At 54.6% G+C, this 14579-nt stretch overlaps 1 protein-coding gene across 4 annotated transcripts in view; it reads right to left on the bottom strand.

Annotated features, from left to right (window-relative positions):
- Window positions 1–1202: 1202 nt before the first annotated feature.
- NFRKB (nuclear factor related to kappaB binding protein) overlaps window positions 1203–14579 on the bottom strand; it is a 32583-nt gene continuing 19206 nt past the window's right edge. For 2 of the 4 annotated variants that reach the window (XM_055581173.1, XM_055581174.1), the window contains exons 15-26: window positions 13590–13650; window positions 13019–13193; window positions 12108–12214; window positions 11250–11373; window positions 11010–11089; window positions 10699–10919; window positions 10337–10604; window positions 9517–9729; window positions 6589–7335; window positions 3617–3723; window positions 2836–2971; window positions 1203–2728 (exon numbers count right to left, since the gene is read on the bottom strand). In XM_055581173.1, the coding sequence (XP_055437148.1) occupies window positions 2603–2728; window positions 2836–2971; window positions 3617–3723; window positions 6589–7335; window positions 9517–9729; window positions 10337–10604; window positions 10699–10919; window positions 11010–11089; window positions 11250–11373; window positions 12108–12214; window positions 13019–13193; window positions 13590–13650 (2365 nt within the window). In that variant the 3' untranslated portion in view covers window positions 1203–2602. The remainder of the gene's footprint in view (window positions 2729–2835; window positions 2972–3616; window positions 3724–6588; window positions 7336–9516; window positions 9730–10336; window positions 10605–10698; window positions 10920–11009; window positions 11090–11249; window positions 11374–12107; window positions 12215–13018; window positions 13194–13589; window positions 13651–14579) is intronic. The other 2 variants (XM_055581175.1, XM_055581176.1) reach the window with 2 other exon arrangements.

Below are 14579 nucleotides of genomic sequence, written 5' to 3'. Positions count from 1 at the left end.
ACAAACCCATCATGATGCCCTGCACCAAATCTAGTCTCAGAAACGTGGTCTGAATACTTACACCAGCCTCTGAACCAAATTCTTCTGAACTTGTTCCCCCCAAACCCCTACGATAGTTCCCATGTCTCTGTAAGACCCCTGAGGTCTGCCCAGAAGCAGCCACAGCTGGTGCCTCGAGCAGCCTGGGGCGAGCAGGGGCTGCCACCCTGGGGACCCACAGACAGGCTGGGCAGGTAGCACCGGGTCACACATTACCAGGGTTCTGAAAAAAAACTGTCTGCTAGGATGTAAATGTCTGTGGGCACCAGGGAGACAGTCAGAGTCAGGTGACTTTAGCAAATAAAGTGGGGGTGAGGGTTGAGGCTGGAAACATCATTAAATCACTTAAGTAAATTCAGAAGGGGTTTATTTTAACCGGCAGTAAATACCAGAGCCAGGATTCCTCAAATTACTGCCTCTTTCTCACCCAGAAACCAGGACCCGGGGTTTCCATGTGCAATGTGCTGCAGGGAGTGACACCGTGCAGACGTGCCCTCCTCCACTCAGCTCAAAGGCTGTTTTCCCTCCCTGCAGGCTCCACCTCTCCCCATCACCAACCTCCACTCTGCGCCAGCCCTCAAGCACCCGTCACCAATCTCCTCTCTGTGCTAGCCCTCAACCACCCGTCAAGAGCTCCATCCCGCCCCGCCCATTCACCCCTGCAATCAGGCCCCCAGGTCCACCCCTCCCGGCTCGGGGCGGCCACCAGATCTCATCAGGACATGTCACTTCCCTACAGGAAGGTAGCAAAGAGAGCGCTTGACCTACAACCAGAAGACTGCACTCACGTCTTGGTTCTTTCTAACCTCAACTCAGACGCGGGTTCTCTCAGTTAAAAGAGGAATGACCACGCCTATCTCACAGATCTGCTTTAGGAATCAAACGTCTTTGTGTCCAGTGAGCTGCTCTAACTTTCTCTGCACCACTGCAACTTGCCTGATACTCAATTTCCACCCAGCAAACCCTCCCAAAGACACCATTCCACTTCCCTGCCCTCCAACTCCACTTCCTCACCCTGACTCCATCAAAGAATGTCACTGAACTTTCATGGGTGAGGAAAACATTCTTAATAACCTGGATACTTTCCTGAGAGACAGGAAAGCCCCATGGCTGCAGAAAAGCTTTTCCACCCAACACCCACTCCAATATGACAGAGGCACACATTGTTGACAACCAGTGCTTTTAATTACATTTTAAAACCACATTCTGAGCTCTGCCCATGGCTCAGTGGAGACTGAGAACTGTGAACACCCAGGAGCTAATGACAATAAACCCAGACCCATCTCCTCTGCAGCTGGTGCTGCCTCGTGGCCACATACCCCCCGGCCCCACCATATTCTGGTGCAGAAGCAGCAAAGTTCTACTCAACGGGTCAGGTAGGAAATTTTTTGTACTTGAAGCTGTGCAGTCCCTGTGACAACTACTGAGTTCTGCCTTCTAACTGGAAGCAGCCACAGACCATACCTAAGTGAACGGGTGTGGGCTATGTTCCAGTAAAACTTTCTTTACAAAATCGGGTTTGCTGACTCTTACTCTGGAGCAAAGCAAAACATATCATCTCTGAACCACAATAAAACTTGTGCTGCGAAAGCAGTTATGTGTCCTGGCTTCTGCCTACTCTGTCCACTGGCTCTGGACGTACACGTAGACAGGCTTGACAAGGAGGACAGTCAGCAGGTGAAGGGTGGACCGCGGTCAAGACCCTGACTGCCCGTCTTTAAGCAGAGCTGCCACACTAATTCCACCTCTGGGACCACATGACCTCACTGCCCACGTCTCTCCCCCACCTCACGGCCACTCTGCTAGCATGCAGCCATCAAGTCAGCCACTAACTTACTAGGGATCTTGCTGTTCTTTCACTCTGGTCAAAAAATTAAGTAAATGTGCCCGCAATGCAGGAGACCTGGGTTCGATCCCTGGGTCAGGAAGATCCCCTGGAGAAGGAAACGGCAACCCACTCCAGTATTCTTGCCTGGAGAATTCCATGGATAGAGGAGCCTGGGCTTGCTGCAGTCCATAGGACTGCAAAGAGTTGGACGCTACTGCAGCAACTTAATATGCATTTTTTGGGGGTGGGGGCGTGTCTAAGCCCAGGTTTCTACTTGATAGAGATGTACAACAGGTTTTTTCAAAAAATGTTACATAAAAATATCTGGACACAGAACACCGACCCAGACCACCAATCACAGACAAGACCAGGGTAAACACAACCCCTGCACAGAACGAGTCTCACTCACCATCCACATATCTGTGACATCAGCCCGTCCCCAGTGTCTCCTCTTGGGATAGCTGGGCTCATGTGACCACAGTGAGTTCACACACCCCCACCAGAGACACTTCTCCTGGACCAGACAGGACAGAGCTCGGGGGCGCAGGACACCTGGCGCAGCCCACTCCCCGCGGAGAGCAGCTGAGCAGCCAGCGTTGCACTGCTGGCCTTCCTCAGACAGACACCCACCCCGCCCGGCGGAGGTGGGTGAGGCAGCCACCCGCGCTCCTGCCCTCCCAGCCTGAAGGCCGACTGGCATGGCATCCAGCCGCTGAATGTCTTCCTCCCTGAGAATCACTGCTGCTCGGGTGCCTGCTTAGGAGACGGGGCCGTGGTCACGACGACGGTGGAGACGGCCTTGGAGGAACCGGAGGCTGTTCCCTGCTGGAGGTGGGATGCGGGGACTGTCTGGATGCGCACCTGTGCACAGAAAGAGCGTCTGGTGGGCAGATGGCCAGCAGCCTGCAGTGAGGACGAGCGCACAGGGAAGGGAGTAGCCCGAGCCCTGCGAGGGCACTGGGCCTCACCTGCGTGGCCTGACCCTGCTGCTGGAGCTGCTGCAGCTGCTGGGCCGTGAGGAAGCTGACTGGCTTGTTGCCAGCGATGAGCTTCGCGCCCGCCGGCATGGTGGTGAGGATGATGTTGCGGCCCAGCCCGCCGAGGCTGTGGGGGAGACGCGTGAGGCCAGGCCCGGGCCAGGGAACCCCAGCGCTGGACTGACGGGACACCAGCCAGAGATCCCCCCCTTCTTCCAGCTGCCACACTCCCGTGTCAGACAAAGGCCCCTGGTGCTCTGGATGAAAAGGCCCTGCGTCTACTTGGTGACCGGCCGGGGTCAGGATGGGTGTCGGGAGGTGTGTACTCCCAACCAGAAACCCTGCCCCAGGGCAGCTGCCCGAAGACCCAAACTCCTGTCTTCACCTTCACTCTCGTCAAGTCAGAGCCACAAAGCCCTGGACCCAGGGAGGCCCTTGCTCTCTGCGCCATCACACCCCAGGGCCTGACTTCAAGGGGAGGCTTCCCTAACAGCACGCCGGTCACCGCCCACTCCACCCAGTGCCTCCTGTCGGTCCCTTGCTCTGTCCCCAGAGCATGCACTACCACCCCATAGACGAGGTTAGTTCACTGTTCCTACAGCATGAGCCTGTCGGTAGCACTGACCTCACTTTATCCCCAGCACTGAAACAACTTGAGGTGCTCGAGATGCTGTCAAGCACAATGAAGGAGCCCAGGAAACCAGCCGCCTTCCCCGTGCCCTCGCGTCCAGGAGCCCCCAGCACTGCCTCCCCCACCCGCCACAGCACTTACTTGGCCCCCAGGTTGCCTTTGATGATGGGGGCTGTGACCACACTCTTGCCTTTCATGGGCTGGCTGATGACAGACAGCGGAACTGTGATCCGTGTAGGCAGCTTACCCTACAGAGAAAAAGAAATCAGGTTTATGAGGAGGAGGAGGCAAGGACCACCGTGCAGCGTCACCCAGGGGCCGCAGGAGCCGAGGGGTCCTCTGCAGGGCCCAATGCTCCTATAGCTGGGGCCCAGGTAAGGGCTCATGTGTTCTACCAAGGGGTCATCTGTCTGTGAGCCTCCTCCTTCCTGCTAAATCAGAGCAGCCGAGTGCGCCTGCCGGCATCAGGATAAAACGTGCACCCGAGCCACAAAGGAAAGCGTGTGTTCCCTTCAGGGCAGTAGAGGCTGGGCTCCCAGAGGGGAGGCTCTCACTTATCCAGCACCCTGACACTTGGCACAAGGCAGCTGGGCGGAGGACCTGAGCCGGGACAGAGGCGATCAGGAGTTGTCACGGTTAGGTGCAGAACGGGAGCACACAGCAGGGCACATTCCCGGGTGCTGTTCCTGCCGGAGATGAGGGAGGTGAGCTGGGGACACTAATACTAAGCTCACCCAAGAGACAAGTGCACCTCACAGTTAAATGTGGGGAAGGAGCGCAAAGGGAGCTGGAGATGCCTGGCATGTCTGGGACTTCAGGATGGCTGGGGTAGGTCACTACAGCCACCAGTTTTTAGGTTGCCTGGTTCTAACCTTTGGTTGATAAAATTTATACATGGTAAAATCTTGTGTAAACCTGACTTGAAAAAAATAACTCAAGAGGAGCAGTCGACAAGAGGCAAAGAAAAGGAATCAATATTTCCTATGGGCAAACTGGTTCTACAGCAGCCAGGCACTCGGGAGGAAACCTGTCCCCCGGGCCGGACACTGATCTCCAAATGAGTCAACTGTAGCCCCATAGAAAGCACTGAACGGTGCCAGCAGGCCAGAGGACGCGGCCAGGTGGTGCCGTCAGGGAAATCGACTGAGGGCTGCACGGCTGTGCTAAGAAGCCCGGAGCTGGGGAGACTTCAGAGCAGCACCCACCGACGGTGCGTCCCTCTGTGAGCGAGGCAACAGCTGCCTAGGCACCACCCCTCAGCCTGCCTGCCCCACCCGGAGCTCTCTCCTTACAGTCACCCCGACTGATGGCCACAAGCTGGATGCTGTGGGACACACCTGTGTCAGGACTCAAGAGAAAAGTGGATCAAGTGAGCGCCGTTTCTTCGTTGCCTTAATTCTCTGATGTGGAGAACCTCAACAAACATCTCCATTAAAGCCAGGCTTCACTTTAGGGTTGGTTGCCTGGCTTTACTACCGTGTTGGTCCTCCTCTCCCCATCATTCTGGCTTTTATCCTAATTGATGAGGTTTTACTATACAGCTTACTTAGAGAAATCAGACTGTGCTCTGTACTGTCCAGATGCACCTGCCATACAGAACACTGCCCCCTACCCAGAGGCTAAAGAATAAACACCTGCTCCCCAAAACACACCTGTTGATACAGGAATCTGGTTTACGATAAGGGCAGTATCTCAAATTAGTTGGGAAGAGACATACTACTCAACGATGTTGGAATAATGTGAAAAATGAAGGAGGAGCTTATTCAGACATGACATTCACAGAAATACATTTCAAGTGGATTTATCCATTATACTTTTTTTAAACTCTAAAAATATTTTATGAAAACAAGAGCCAACATCTTCATAACCCTGGGCTGAGGCATAAGACGGTGAAACCTAGGAACCAGAAAATGCTGATGATCTAATCAGATAAAATACCTGCAGAGCAAAAAGGCTTCACATGCAAGGTTAAAAAACGACAGACTGAAAGAAAGTATTTTCTACACATATAAGAACTAATATGTGAAAAATATAAAGGTTGGTACAAGCTCATACAACATGAAAATACCAGAAAAACACCCCAGAAAAAAAATGGCAAATATCCCATTCACCCCTGGAGAGCCCTCACCAACCTCCCCCAACAAAGGGATGCTCACCCCCACCAAAAACCAGAAAAAGAGAAAAAGAACCCCAGTACAACAGGGACATCGGAGAAGGCAATGGCACCCCACTCCAGTACTCTTGCCTGGAAAATCCCATGGATGGAGGAGCCTGGTGGGCTACAGTCCATGGGGTCGCTAAGAGTCGGACACGACTGAGCGACTTCACTTTCACTTTTCACTTTCATGCATTGGAGAAGGAAATGGCAACCCACTCCAGGGTTCTTGCCTGGAGAATCCCAGGGACGGGGGAGCATGGTGGGCTGCCGTCTATGGGGTCGCACAGAGTTGGACACGACTGAAGCGACTTAGCAGCAGCAGCAAGACAGGGACATGATGATTTACAGAACAGGCTCTCACGTGCTGGTTAAGGGGTAAGGGAAACAGAAGGCTAGCTGACGCAGCGTAAGCTGGTGTGGTCTTTCTCTGAACACAGCGGGAGTGTCAGAACGTTTGATGCGTACCTCCCCGGCCCACTCCTGAAACACTGTCCCGTGTTCACACAACAAACAGGCCCCGTAGCGCCGGGTGTTAACCAGGGACGGCGATCTCACTAAAAGGGCACAGTCTCAGCGTACAATCTGGAACAACCCCCAAGACGTACTTTTAAATGAACAAAGCAAATCACAGAACAGTATATAGACTGAGGTTTCTCATAGGAATCTTAAAATTTCATACACATGTATGAAAATGCTCAGAAAAAGGACTTGGAGGATAAATGGCAAAACACCACTACTGATGAGCCTCACGAAAGGGGAATCAGAGTGTGGGAAGAGAAAGCTCGCATTTACTCCACGCACCTCCGCGCTGTTTTACTGTTATGAGAACTACTGCCCGTGCCACACTTTCGTAACGTGTTTCAGAACTAAACAAGAGTCACACAGTGAATAAGCCTGTCTGGGTCAAAAGAGGAGACAGACTGGGCTTCTAGTCTACACCCCTGAAGTTACTCACGGCCTGGGACGTGGAGACAACCGCGGTGCTGACTGGGACCTGCCGCACGGCGGGGGCTCCGGTCCCGATGCTGATGGGGGCACTGGCCGCCCCAGAAGCCACAGCCACGGTCTTGGACACGGCAGCATTCACGCTGGGCATGGACACAGCTGACGTATGAACAGTTCCAGACCCACCAGCCACTGAGGGCCCTTGCTTGGTGTGGGCTGCGACCGTGATGGTCTGGCCTGCTTTGGGGGGCATCACCCCCAGGCCCTGCACGATGCGAATGGTGGCAGCTGGTTTCGCTTCCGATGAGGCCACTGTGTTTTTCCCCTTCTGGTCGGCCACGCTCACGCCGAGCGCTGGCATCAAACGCGCTGGCTTGAGATCAGGAGTCACTTTGACCACAGTGGTCCCTGTTGGAGTGGACGACGGGGCAGTGGCCACACCGGCCTTGGCAGGGCTGTCGGTGGCATGAACGGGGTTGGATGTGACGTGGAGGGTCGCCGAGATGCCTTTGCCTGTGGCACCGGCGCCCGTCCCAAAGAGGTCCTGGGTCAGTTTGACTGTGGTGACCTGGGACTTGGCCAGCGTGGCCATCATGTCTGGGGTGATGCGCAGCACCGTCTGGCCCTTGGCGTCCGTGGTGATGGAGGAGGGCGGCAGACGCAGCACGTCCTTGCCCTGGATCCGGAAGTTGGTGGCTGTGAGGGGGACGCTGCTGCCCGTCTGGGGCTTCACGCCAAGCTGCCCAGTGATCGCCACCTGCAGGGGAACAAGAGCACTGACACAGGTCTTCTCCGGGCTCAACGGGTTTCAGGGGAAAGCCAGGGAACCTCCATTGCAAGAGATGTGTGTTTCATGTACTTTCCTAACTTTTTACATTGAAAAATGGAGGACGGTCACCAAAGTAGAGAACAGCCTAACAAATTCACATACCACCAGCTTCAGAAGTCACCAACGTGGCCAGGAGTATCTATTTTTCCCCACTCTTCAGGGGCCCGGGTGGAAGGAGGGAGGAGTCGGAATATTTTAAAGTAAACCAATAAACATCATTTTGCTCATCAACACACTCGTCCCTGGGTATCCAAGGCTGCTCCAGCCCTTCACATAAAATAGCCCAGGACCAAATTTAAAAGTAACTATCTATTCTTATCTAATAACCACCTGGTAAATATTATAAGACACACTCACATTTCTCCTACTGTCTCAAAAACATCTAATTATGGCTAAACCAACCTCCACTTTGAGGCAGCACCAGACTCGGTGCTGAAGGGCATGCGCCCTGGGACCAGACTGGTCTTCACACCAACGCCTACTTACCTACGGCCAACATCCACATGCAACAGGTATGACCTTCCTAGCCGAGGAACTGTGTCTAGTGAGCCACCCCCCACCTCTGCTGGACCACTGAGTGTCACGGTGCCGCCCCCACCCTAAAGCATGCCCACCCCTGCCTCACTCCACATCCCCCTGCAGCCTCAGGTCTCCGCCCTCAGCAAAAGCAAGGCGATCTATCACTGTCTCCCCTGCCTTGCCTCACATTCTATTGTGAAATCCATGACCCAGTGTGCCGGTCAAGCTCACTCACTACCCCTGTCCACTGAGTGCTCACTTCTCAGGCCTCTACACATGCCTAATGCTGGAGTTACAGGGCTGCTACCCACTCCCACGTGGCTTCCCTGCTTCTGCTCTTGGCTCCAGTGTCCACGGTGCACAAGCAGGGGTTTCTTTTTATTTTAATTTATGTATCTTTAATTGAAAGAAAATTGCTTTACAGTATTATGCTGGTCTGTACCAAACATCAACATGAATCAGCCACAGTTACCTATGTTCTCTTCCACCTGAACACCCCTCCCAGCTCCCTTCCCAAACAGGAATCTCTTTAAGCGTAAACTAGGTCAAGTCATCCCAGCCCCCAGTCTTTCCACGGCTCCTGTCACATCTAAATTAAAAGCAAAGTCTGAGCTAACTGCTGGCAACCTCGCCTTCTAACACCTTCACATGTGCTCAGGAGCTTCCAGCTGCTTTCCTGTTGTTCCCCACATACTCCTGATGGAGGCCTCTTCACGTGCCATTCCCACGCCTGGGAGGCTGGGCCTGCAAAAGCATAGCACAGCGTGTGCTCTCCAGCTTCGCTCACCTTGCTCATGAGCCCCCTCCCCAGACAAGCCTTCTCTCATCAGCCGCCACCTCTGCCCATCACCCTTGACCCCCACCCTTCCCGCTGACCGACTGTCATGGCCTTATGGAATTCACCCCGGAAGTACGTGCCTGTCCCCCAGCGCCGTGACATGTGACACTACAAGCCTCGGGACAGCAGGGACCTGGTCCATGTGATTCACCCCTTGACCCCACACCCTGCACAGTGCCCGGCACACAGGAGGCACTCAAGAAACCTTCATTTGATGAAGAAATAACTTTGCTTCATCATTAGTGGTTCCGTTTCTTCACAGTAAAATGGGAATAATCGAAGCGGCTGCCCTGCGGTGTCAGGAGAACTCCAGCACTCAGCATCTACAGCACGTTCAGCACCGCCCAGGCCCTGCTCTCAGCAGTTGGTGCGATTCTGCCCAACCAGTCCCTGCAGCTCAACGGTTACCTTCGCGCACACACCACCATGAAAGCACAGACACGTGAGTTCCGTTTCTACAAGTGGAAAATGAAATGCCAATAACGCCTGTCCAGCCATTCTACAGGGTTTTAGGTAAGCACATCCGTGAGAAGTTGACTCCAAATCCAAGGACTCAGCTACTAAATCCTGAATTACATGGAGAGAAACAAAAAAACCCTTTCCTGCATCTCCCAAGCTTGCACTGCCCTTGCTGGAAACTCACACTTGAATAGAAATGAACTCAGAATCAGAGGTCACAAACCACTAAGGTCTCCAACTGTCCTCTGATTCTGGACAAAGTACTCAGACCCGCGCAGAGAGGCTTCATGTACCTGCTTGATAATGTTCTGTCCCGCAACGTTCTGAAGAACAGCCGCCGTGGGGGTGCTGGGAGCGGAGCCCCCAGGAGAGCTGGTGGCAGGCTTGCTCGTGGGGTTTGCCGCCGCAGGGAGACTTGTCACCGTGAGCCCCGCCGACCCGGGTCCCGGCCGCTGCACGGTGGCTGTCGCTGTCTGCGCTTTGACTGGAACAGTGGCCATGACTGTCTAGTTCCAGGCAGGAGGCCAAGAGTTTAGACAGGAAGCCACAGACCGGCACCCAGAAAGTCTCTAGCTGTCACCACCCAAGACGCATTCCCCTAGAAGGGTTTCTAAGCTTACAGTACCGAGCACTCACTACCCCCTGAAATGGACAGTGTGGAGCTCTGACATGCTGGTAGAAGAGCTTAACTTTCAGAAACACTTTCATATCTAACATCTCACTTTAACCATGTAAAGAGAGGGGAAACACCATACCCCTTTACAGCACAGGGGCCTGAGGCAGGAGACTCCTGTCTACAGCCCCAAGATCAGTGGCCTAGAGAAGATTAGAGTCACGACAGAAAGAGCCTGACACCAACACTCACGGGCCTCATTCACATCCCACCTTCATCCACCAGGTTCCTGATGTCACAACCTGGGGTACCTCACTAAATTTCCCATAGTTCTGACTCCCGACGTGCAAACACAACTCATAAATCGGTCACTGGGCCCTGAGCATTAACTGAGCTGTTGTGATAAATGCCATCAGCAGCAGCAGTGACCCAGGTCCTGGGTCCCGACCCGGACTGCCCACCAGATTCATGAGCCCACATGGGCAGCCCGTCCCTCTTACCTGTGGCCCGCCTTTGGCCTGCGCGCCAGTGGCCGGCATGCGGATCTGCGTTCCCGCGGGCATCGGTGGAAGTGCCGGGGCTGGCCCTGCTGGCTGCGTCACGGCGGGAAGGCTGGGCGGGGCCACCACCCGCACCTGGGGGAGCCCAGCCGAGCCCGAGTGGCTCACGACACGGGCAGCAGCCTGAGAACTCGGCGGGGTCTGGCTGGATGCTGGGGACAGCATGGTTCCCAGCTGCGGCATGGTTGGTGAGGACACGAGAAGAACACTGCGAGGAGCACCCGGGGAAAGAAGACACAGCTCAGGACAGCACGCAAAAGGAGCCTGGAGGGAGAAGGCCCAACAGGAAGCGGAATGCTCACCCTGACGTAGACTTGGCCGGTTCCGAGACTGTCGTGGGGCCATTCTTGTTCACTGGCGGGACTGGTGGTGGGGAGATCGGTGTGGCAGGCAGAGCAGGCGTGGTGGGCGTCACGGGCGTGACCGGGGTCGGGGGCATGCTGGAGTCGCTGAGGCTCAGCTGGCTCTGCTCAGACGGGCCACCGCTAAGGACCTTCACCGGACCATCCTTGCTGCTGGACTTCTGCACGCACACGGGAGGGAACACACGCGGTGTGAGCAAAGAGGCAGGGATGGCTCGGCCTCTCTGCCACCATCCCATGAGGTCACTCACCACCTTGGACGGGGGCTTGGGCTTCTGCTGGAGGGCTTTCCTGGCTTTGGCTGCAGCTGCTTGGGCTTGGTGGATTCGCTCTGTGGGCAAGAGTGGGCAGCTGAGCTCAGGAAGGAGGGCGGTCTCGCTGAGAGCCAGGGCTCCGTCCCCCTGCACAGTGGTGTCTGAGCGAATGCCAAGGAGGAGCAGGGTGGGGCCGGGACAGAACGTCAGGGCGCCCGGGGCTAGCGGAGCACATACCAAACTCCTCCTCACTGCGGTCCCGATGCAGGTAGATCCAAAGCTTCCGCCCGATGTCATACTTCACGCACGGGTCCTTCTCATAATGCAGCCGGTCCAGGGCGCCGCTCACCACTGTGTTCACCTGAGACCCGGGACAAGGGAAGGAAAACCACCAGCTCAGACGCCAGAGGAAACCTGGGGTTGGGGGACGGGGCACAGCCCCCACACAGAGCCTACTCCCAGTGGCTCACCTGTCACTCAGCAAAACAAGAAACTAGGAGACCAGGGGGACGGAGTTGCCCTGAAGATGGTGAGTTGAGGACCCTCAGCAGACGCTGAAGGAAAGCCCCACCGTCAGCAAGGTCACAGGGCAGCTCTGCTCACCCTTCCCCAGACAGACTCCTTTCTTCTGGGTTTTTTTTTTTAAGCCTTGCCGCTAGGCTTGTGGGATCTTAGTTTCCCAACCAGAGACTGAACCCAGGCCCTTGGCACTGAAAGCTCAGAATCCTAACCACTGGGCCGCCAGGAAATTCCTCATCAGTTTTATTAAATTTGTTATTCCAGTCTGTATTCCCTCATGTGGGTTTCCCAAGCGGTTCTAGTGGTAAAGAACCTACCTGCCAATGCAGGAGACATAAGACAGGCCTCAGGTTCGAACCCTGAGTTGGGAAGATCCCCTGGAGGAGGGCATGGCAACCCACTCCAGTCTTCTGGCCTGGAGAATCCCCATGGACAGAGGAGCCTGGCAGGGTATAGTCCATGGGGTCGCAAAGAGTCAGACACGACTGAAGTATCTTAGCACGCACATTCTGTATTCCCTTGTAAGCATCTTTAAACAACCCCTGAACAAAACACGAGCAGCCCTTCCCCTCACACCTGCGTGCTGGTGACGTCGGGCGCCAGAAACTGGGAGTCCTTGAGCAGCTCGCAGATCTCCGCCCGCGTGCCCTCCCCGTTGGGCAGCCGCGCTGCAGCGTCACGAACTAACATGAGAAACAGCAAAGTGCACACGTTAGCAGGGTTCCTGGGGGAGCCACCCTCAGCTGCTGACCCAGCAGCAGGGGGACACGGCCCTCTGGGGGCGGCTTCCACCACACCCCTCACACTTTCAGCCATGGCTGAAGGCCCTGAACTTGAGAGTTCACGGGGTCCAGGAGATAATTACAACTTAAACTGAAACTCAGCATTTCCTTCCACTATGAGCCAAGGCTGGCACAATCTTTGCTGGCATATGTTGCCAACCACATGCTGGCAGTGCTGTGATGCTGTAACAGAAATCAGATGATTTCTTACCACAGCACAGCTGCTGAGACAACGCAACGTATCACTGCTACTCATCACTATGTGGGCATCAGAGGAGTCACAACACCTGTGGCAATGTCACATCATTTAACATAATAAAGACCTATTTCTGCACCATAAACCTGCTTGAATATTTTTGCAATGTGACTGGTTTCTTTCATAACTGTGCGTTTTATTTTGGGCATTTAAGAACCTAATTCTGAGAAGGGGTCCAGTGGTTACCAGACTGCCAACAATTCATCGTACAAAAAAGGTGAAAAATCTCACCTTTAAAAGAAGCCCAGTCTGGAGGAAACAAATTCTGGCACCTAAGCTAACTGAACTATTCCTAAAGGAACGTAAACTTGAGCACAGAATCTGGAAAGAAAACAAGGATTCCCTGTAACTCTCTGGGCAGGAGCCCACCCTCCGTGTCCCCACTGCAAAGCTTCCTGGAGCTGACCCTCCAGCCTTTGCTGGGGGTGGGGGTGGGGGTGGTGGCGCACCCAGGGACAGGATGGTGACGTAGGCAGGCCGGTCAGAGCGCAGCAGGGAGTGCTCCCGCGCCTTGTTGAGCGAGGTCTCCTTGTCGAACACACCCTTCACAGGCCCCACCACGGACTCGAAGCCGTGCATGCGGAAGGTGAAGGCCTTGTGGGGCTGGCTGTACCGGTAGCGCTCCTGTCAAGAGAAGGGACAGAGCTCCTGAGTCAGTCAGAGGGCTCTCTCCAGCCACCCCAAACAGTAAGGGGTCAGCCTGGAGAGACTGGAACAAGGAGGAATCAGGCTATTCCACTAGGACCACTGAGCCGACCAGAGTGGTGAAAGGATGACTCCCAAAGGCCAGTCACTAGCAAAGTCATCCAGAAGCCAATGTGTTTTGTTATCTGCAAAAAAACCATCAAAAGGTTTCTCGTTCCCTTCCTCACACCATCTCTGCTCTGGAAAAGCAATCCCGACTAAGGGAACAGCGAGGTTAAGAGTGTGAGCTGCTTCCAAGAATGCTGGGCTCAGAGCATCTCTTCTTCACCTGGTCTCGCAGACAGAGATTTACACTGGGTTCCAGTTTTTTCTCACCTGCTCCTGAAAAACTCGCTTCTCCTCCCCCGTGCTGGGCCGCACCACGTAGTCAGTCCTTCTGGAACACAAAGACCTATGGGTCCATTGCCCTCCACCAGTGCCCAGAACCACCAGGCCCATCACCCCTTCTCCAGCATCCAGAACCACCATGGTCCATCACCCCTATTCCAGTGTTCAGAACCACCAGGGTCCATCGCCCTGAACCACCAGGGTCCAATGCCCTTTCTTCAGCACCCAGAACCACCAGGGTCCATCACCCTTTTTCCAGCGTCCAGAACCACCAGGGTCCATTGCCCCTTCTTCAGCACCCAGAACCACCAGGCCCAGCACCCCTATTCCAGTGTCCAGAACCACCAGGGTTCATTGCCCCTTCTCCAGCGTCCAGAACCACCAGGGTCCATCACGCCTTCTCTAGTGCCCAGAACCACCAAGGTCCATCGCCCCTTCTCCAGTATCCAGAACCACCAGTGTTGGGGGCCGGCGTGAGGCACTCCGCCCATGGCAAAGGTCATGAGGAAGGAGGCTCGACATACGCAAAGGCGGGATCGAGCCTCAGGAGTCTCCCTGGAAATCCTCGAGCATCTACTCCCATAACCAGAGCCTGCCTACTTTACTACTTTGCGCTCTCCCCTACACCTCTGACTTTACGGGGGGCTGTCCCCCACCACCTCTTTCGGAGGAGTTAACTTAGAGCTCCAGTTAATAATAATTCCTGGGTGTGATAGGAGTGTTTCAACCTACAAACTCCTCTGAAGGTTCTCTAGCCTGCCTGACAGGCTTGTTCGGCCACATGTGATTGCTCACAGCCTCCCAACCGTGAGAGGCACGAGATGCTTTAAACCTTCTAAAAACAGGTTCCTTAGAAAAGTTATAAAACCATTAGTGTAAGTATAGTGGGCTGATTAGAAATTGTATTGGTGAAGGGTTTTTCATTTGTTGAGCCAATGTTTGCTGCTAAGTCTCCATATCCCCTGCCCTTACACACAT

The sequence above is a fragment of the Bubalus kerabau genome, chromosome 5, assembly GCF_029407905.1.
Source record: "Bubalus kerabau isolate K-KA32 ecotype Philippines breed swamp buffalo chromosome 5, PCC_UOA_SB_1v2, whole genome shotgun sequence".
NCBI lineage: Eukaryota > Metazoa > Chordata > Mammalia > Artiodactyla > Bovidae > Bubalus > Bubalus kerabau.
Note: the sequence above shows the minus strand (reverse complement) of the source record. Positions and strands in the feature narration are given on the sequence as shown.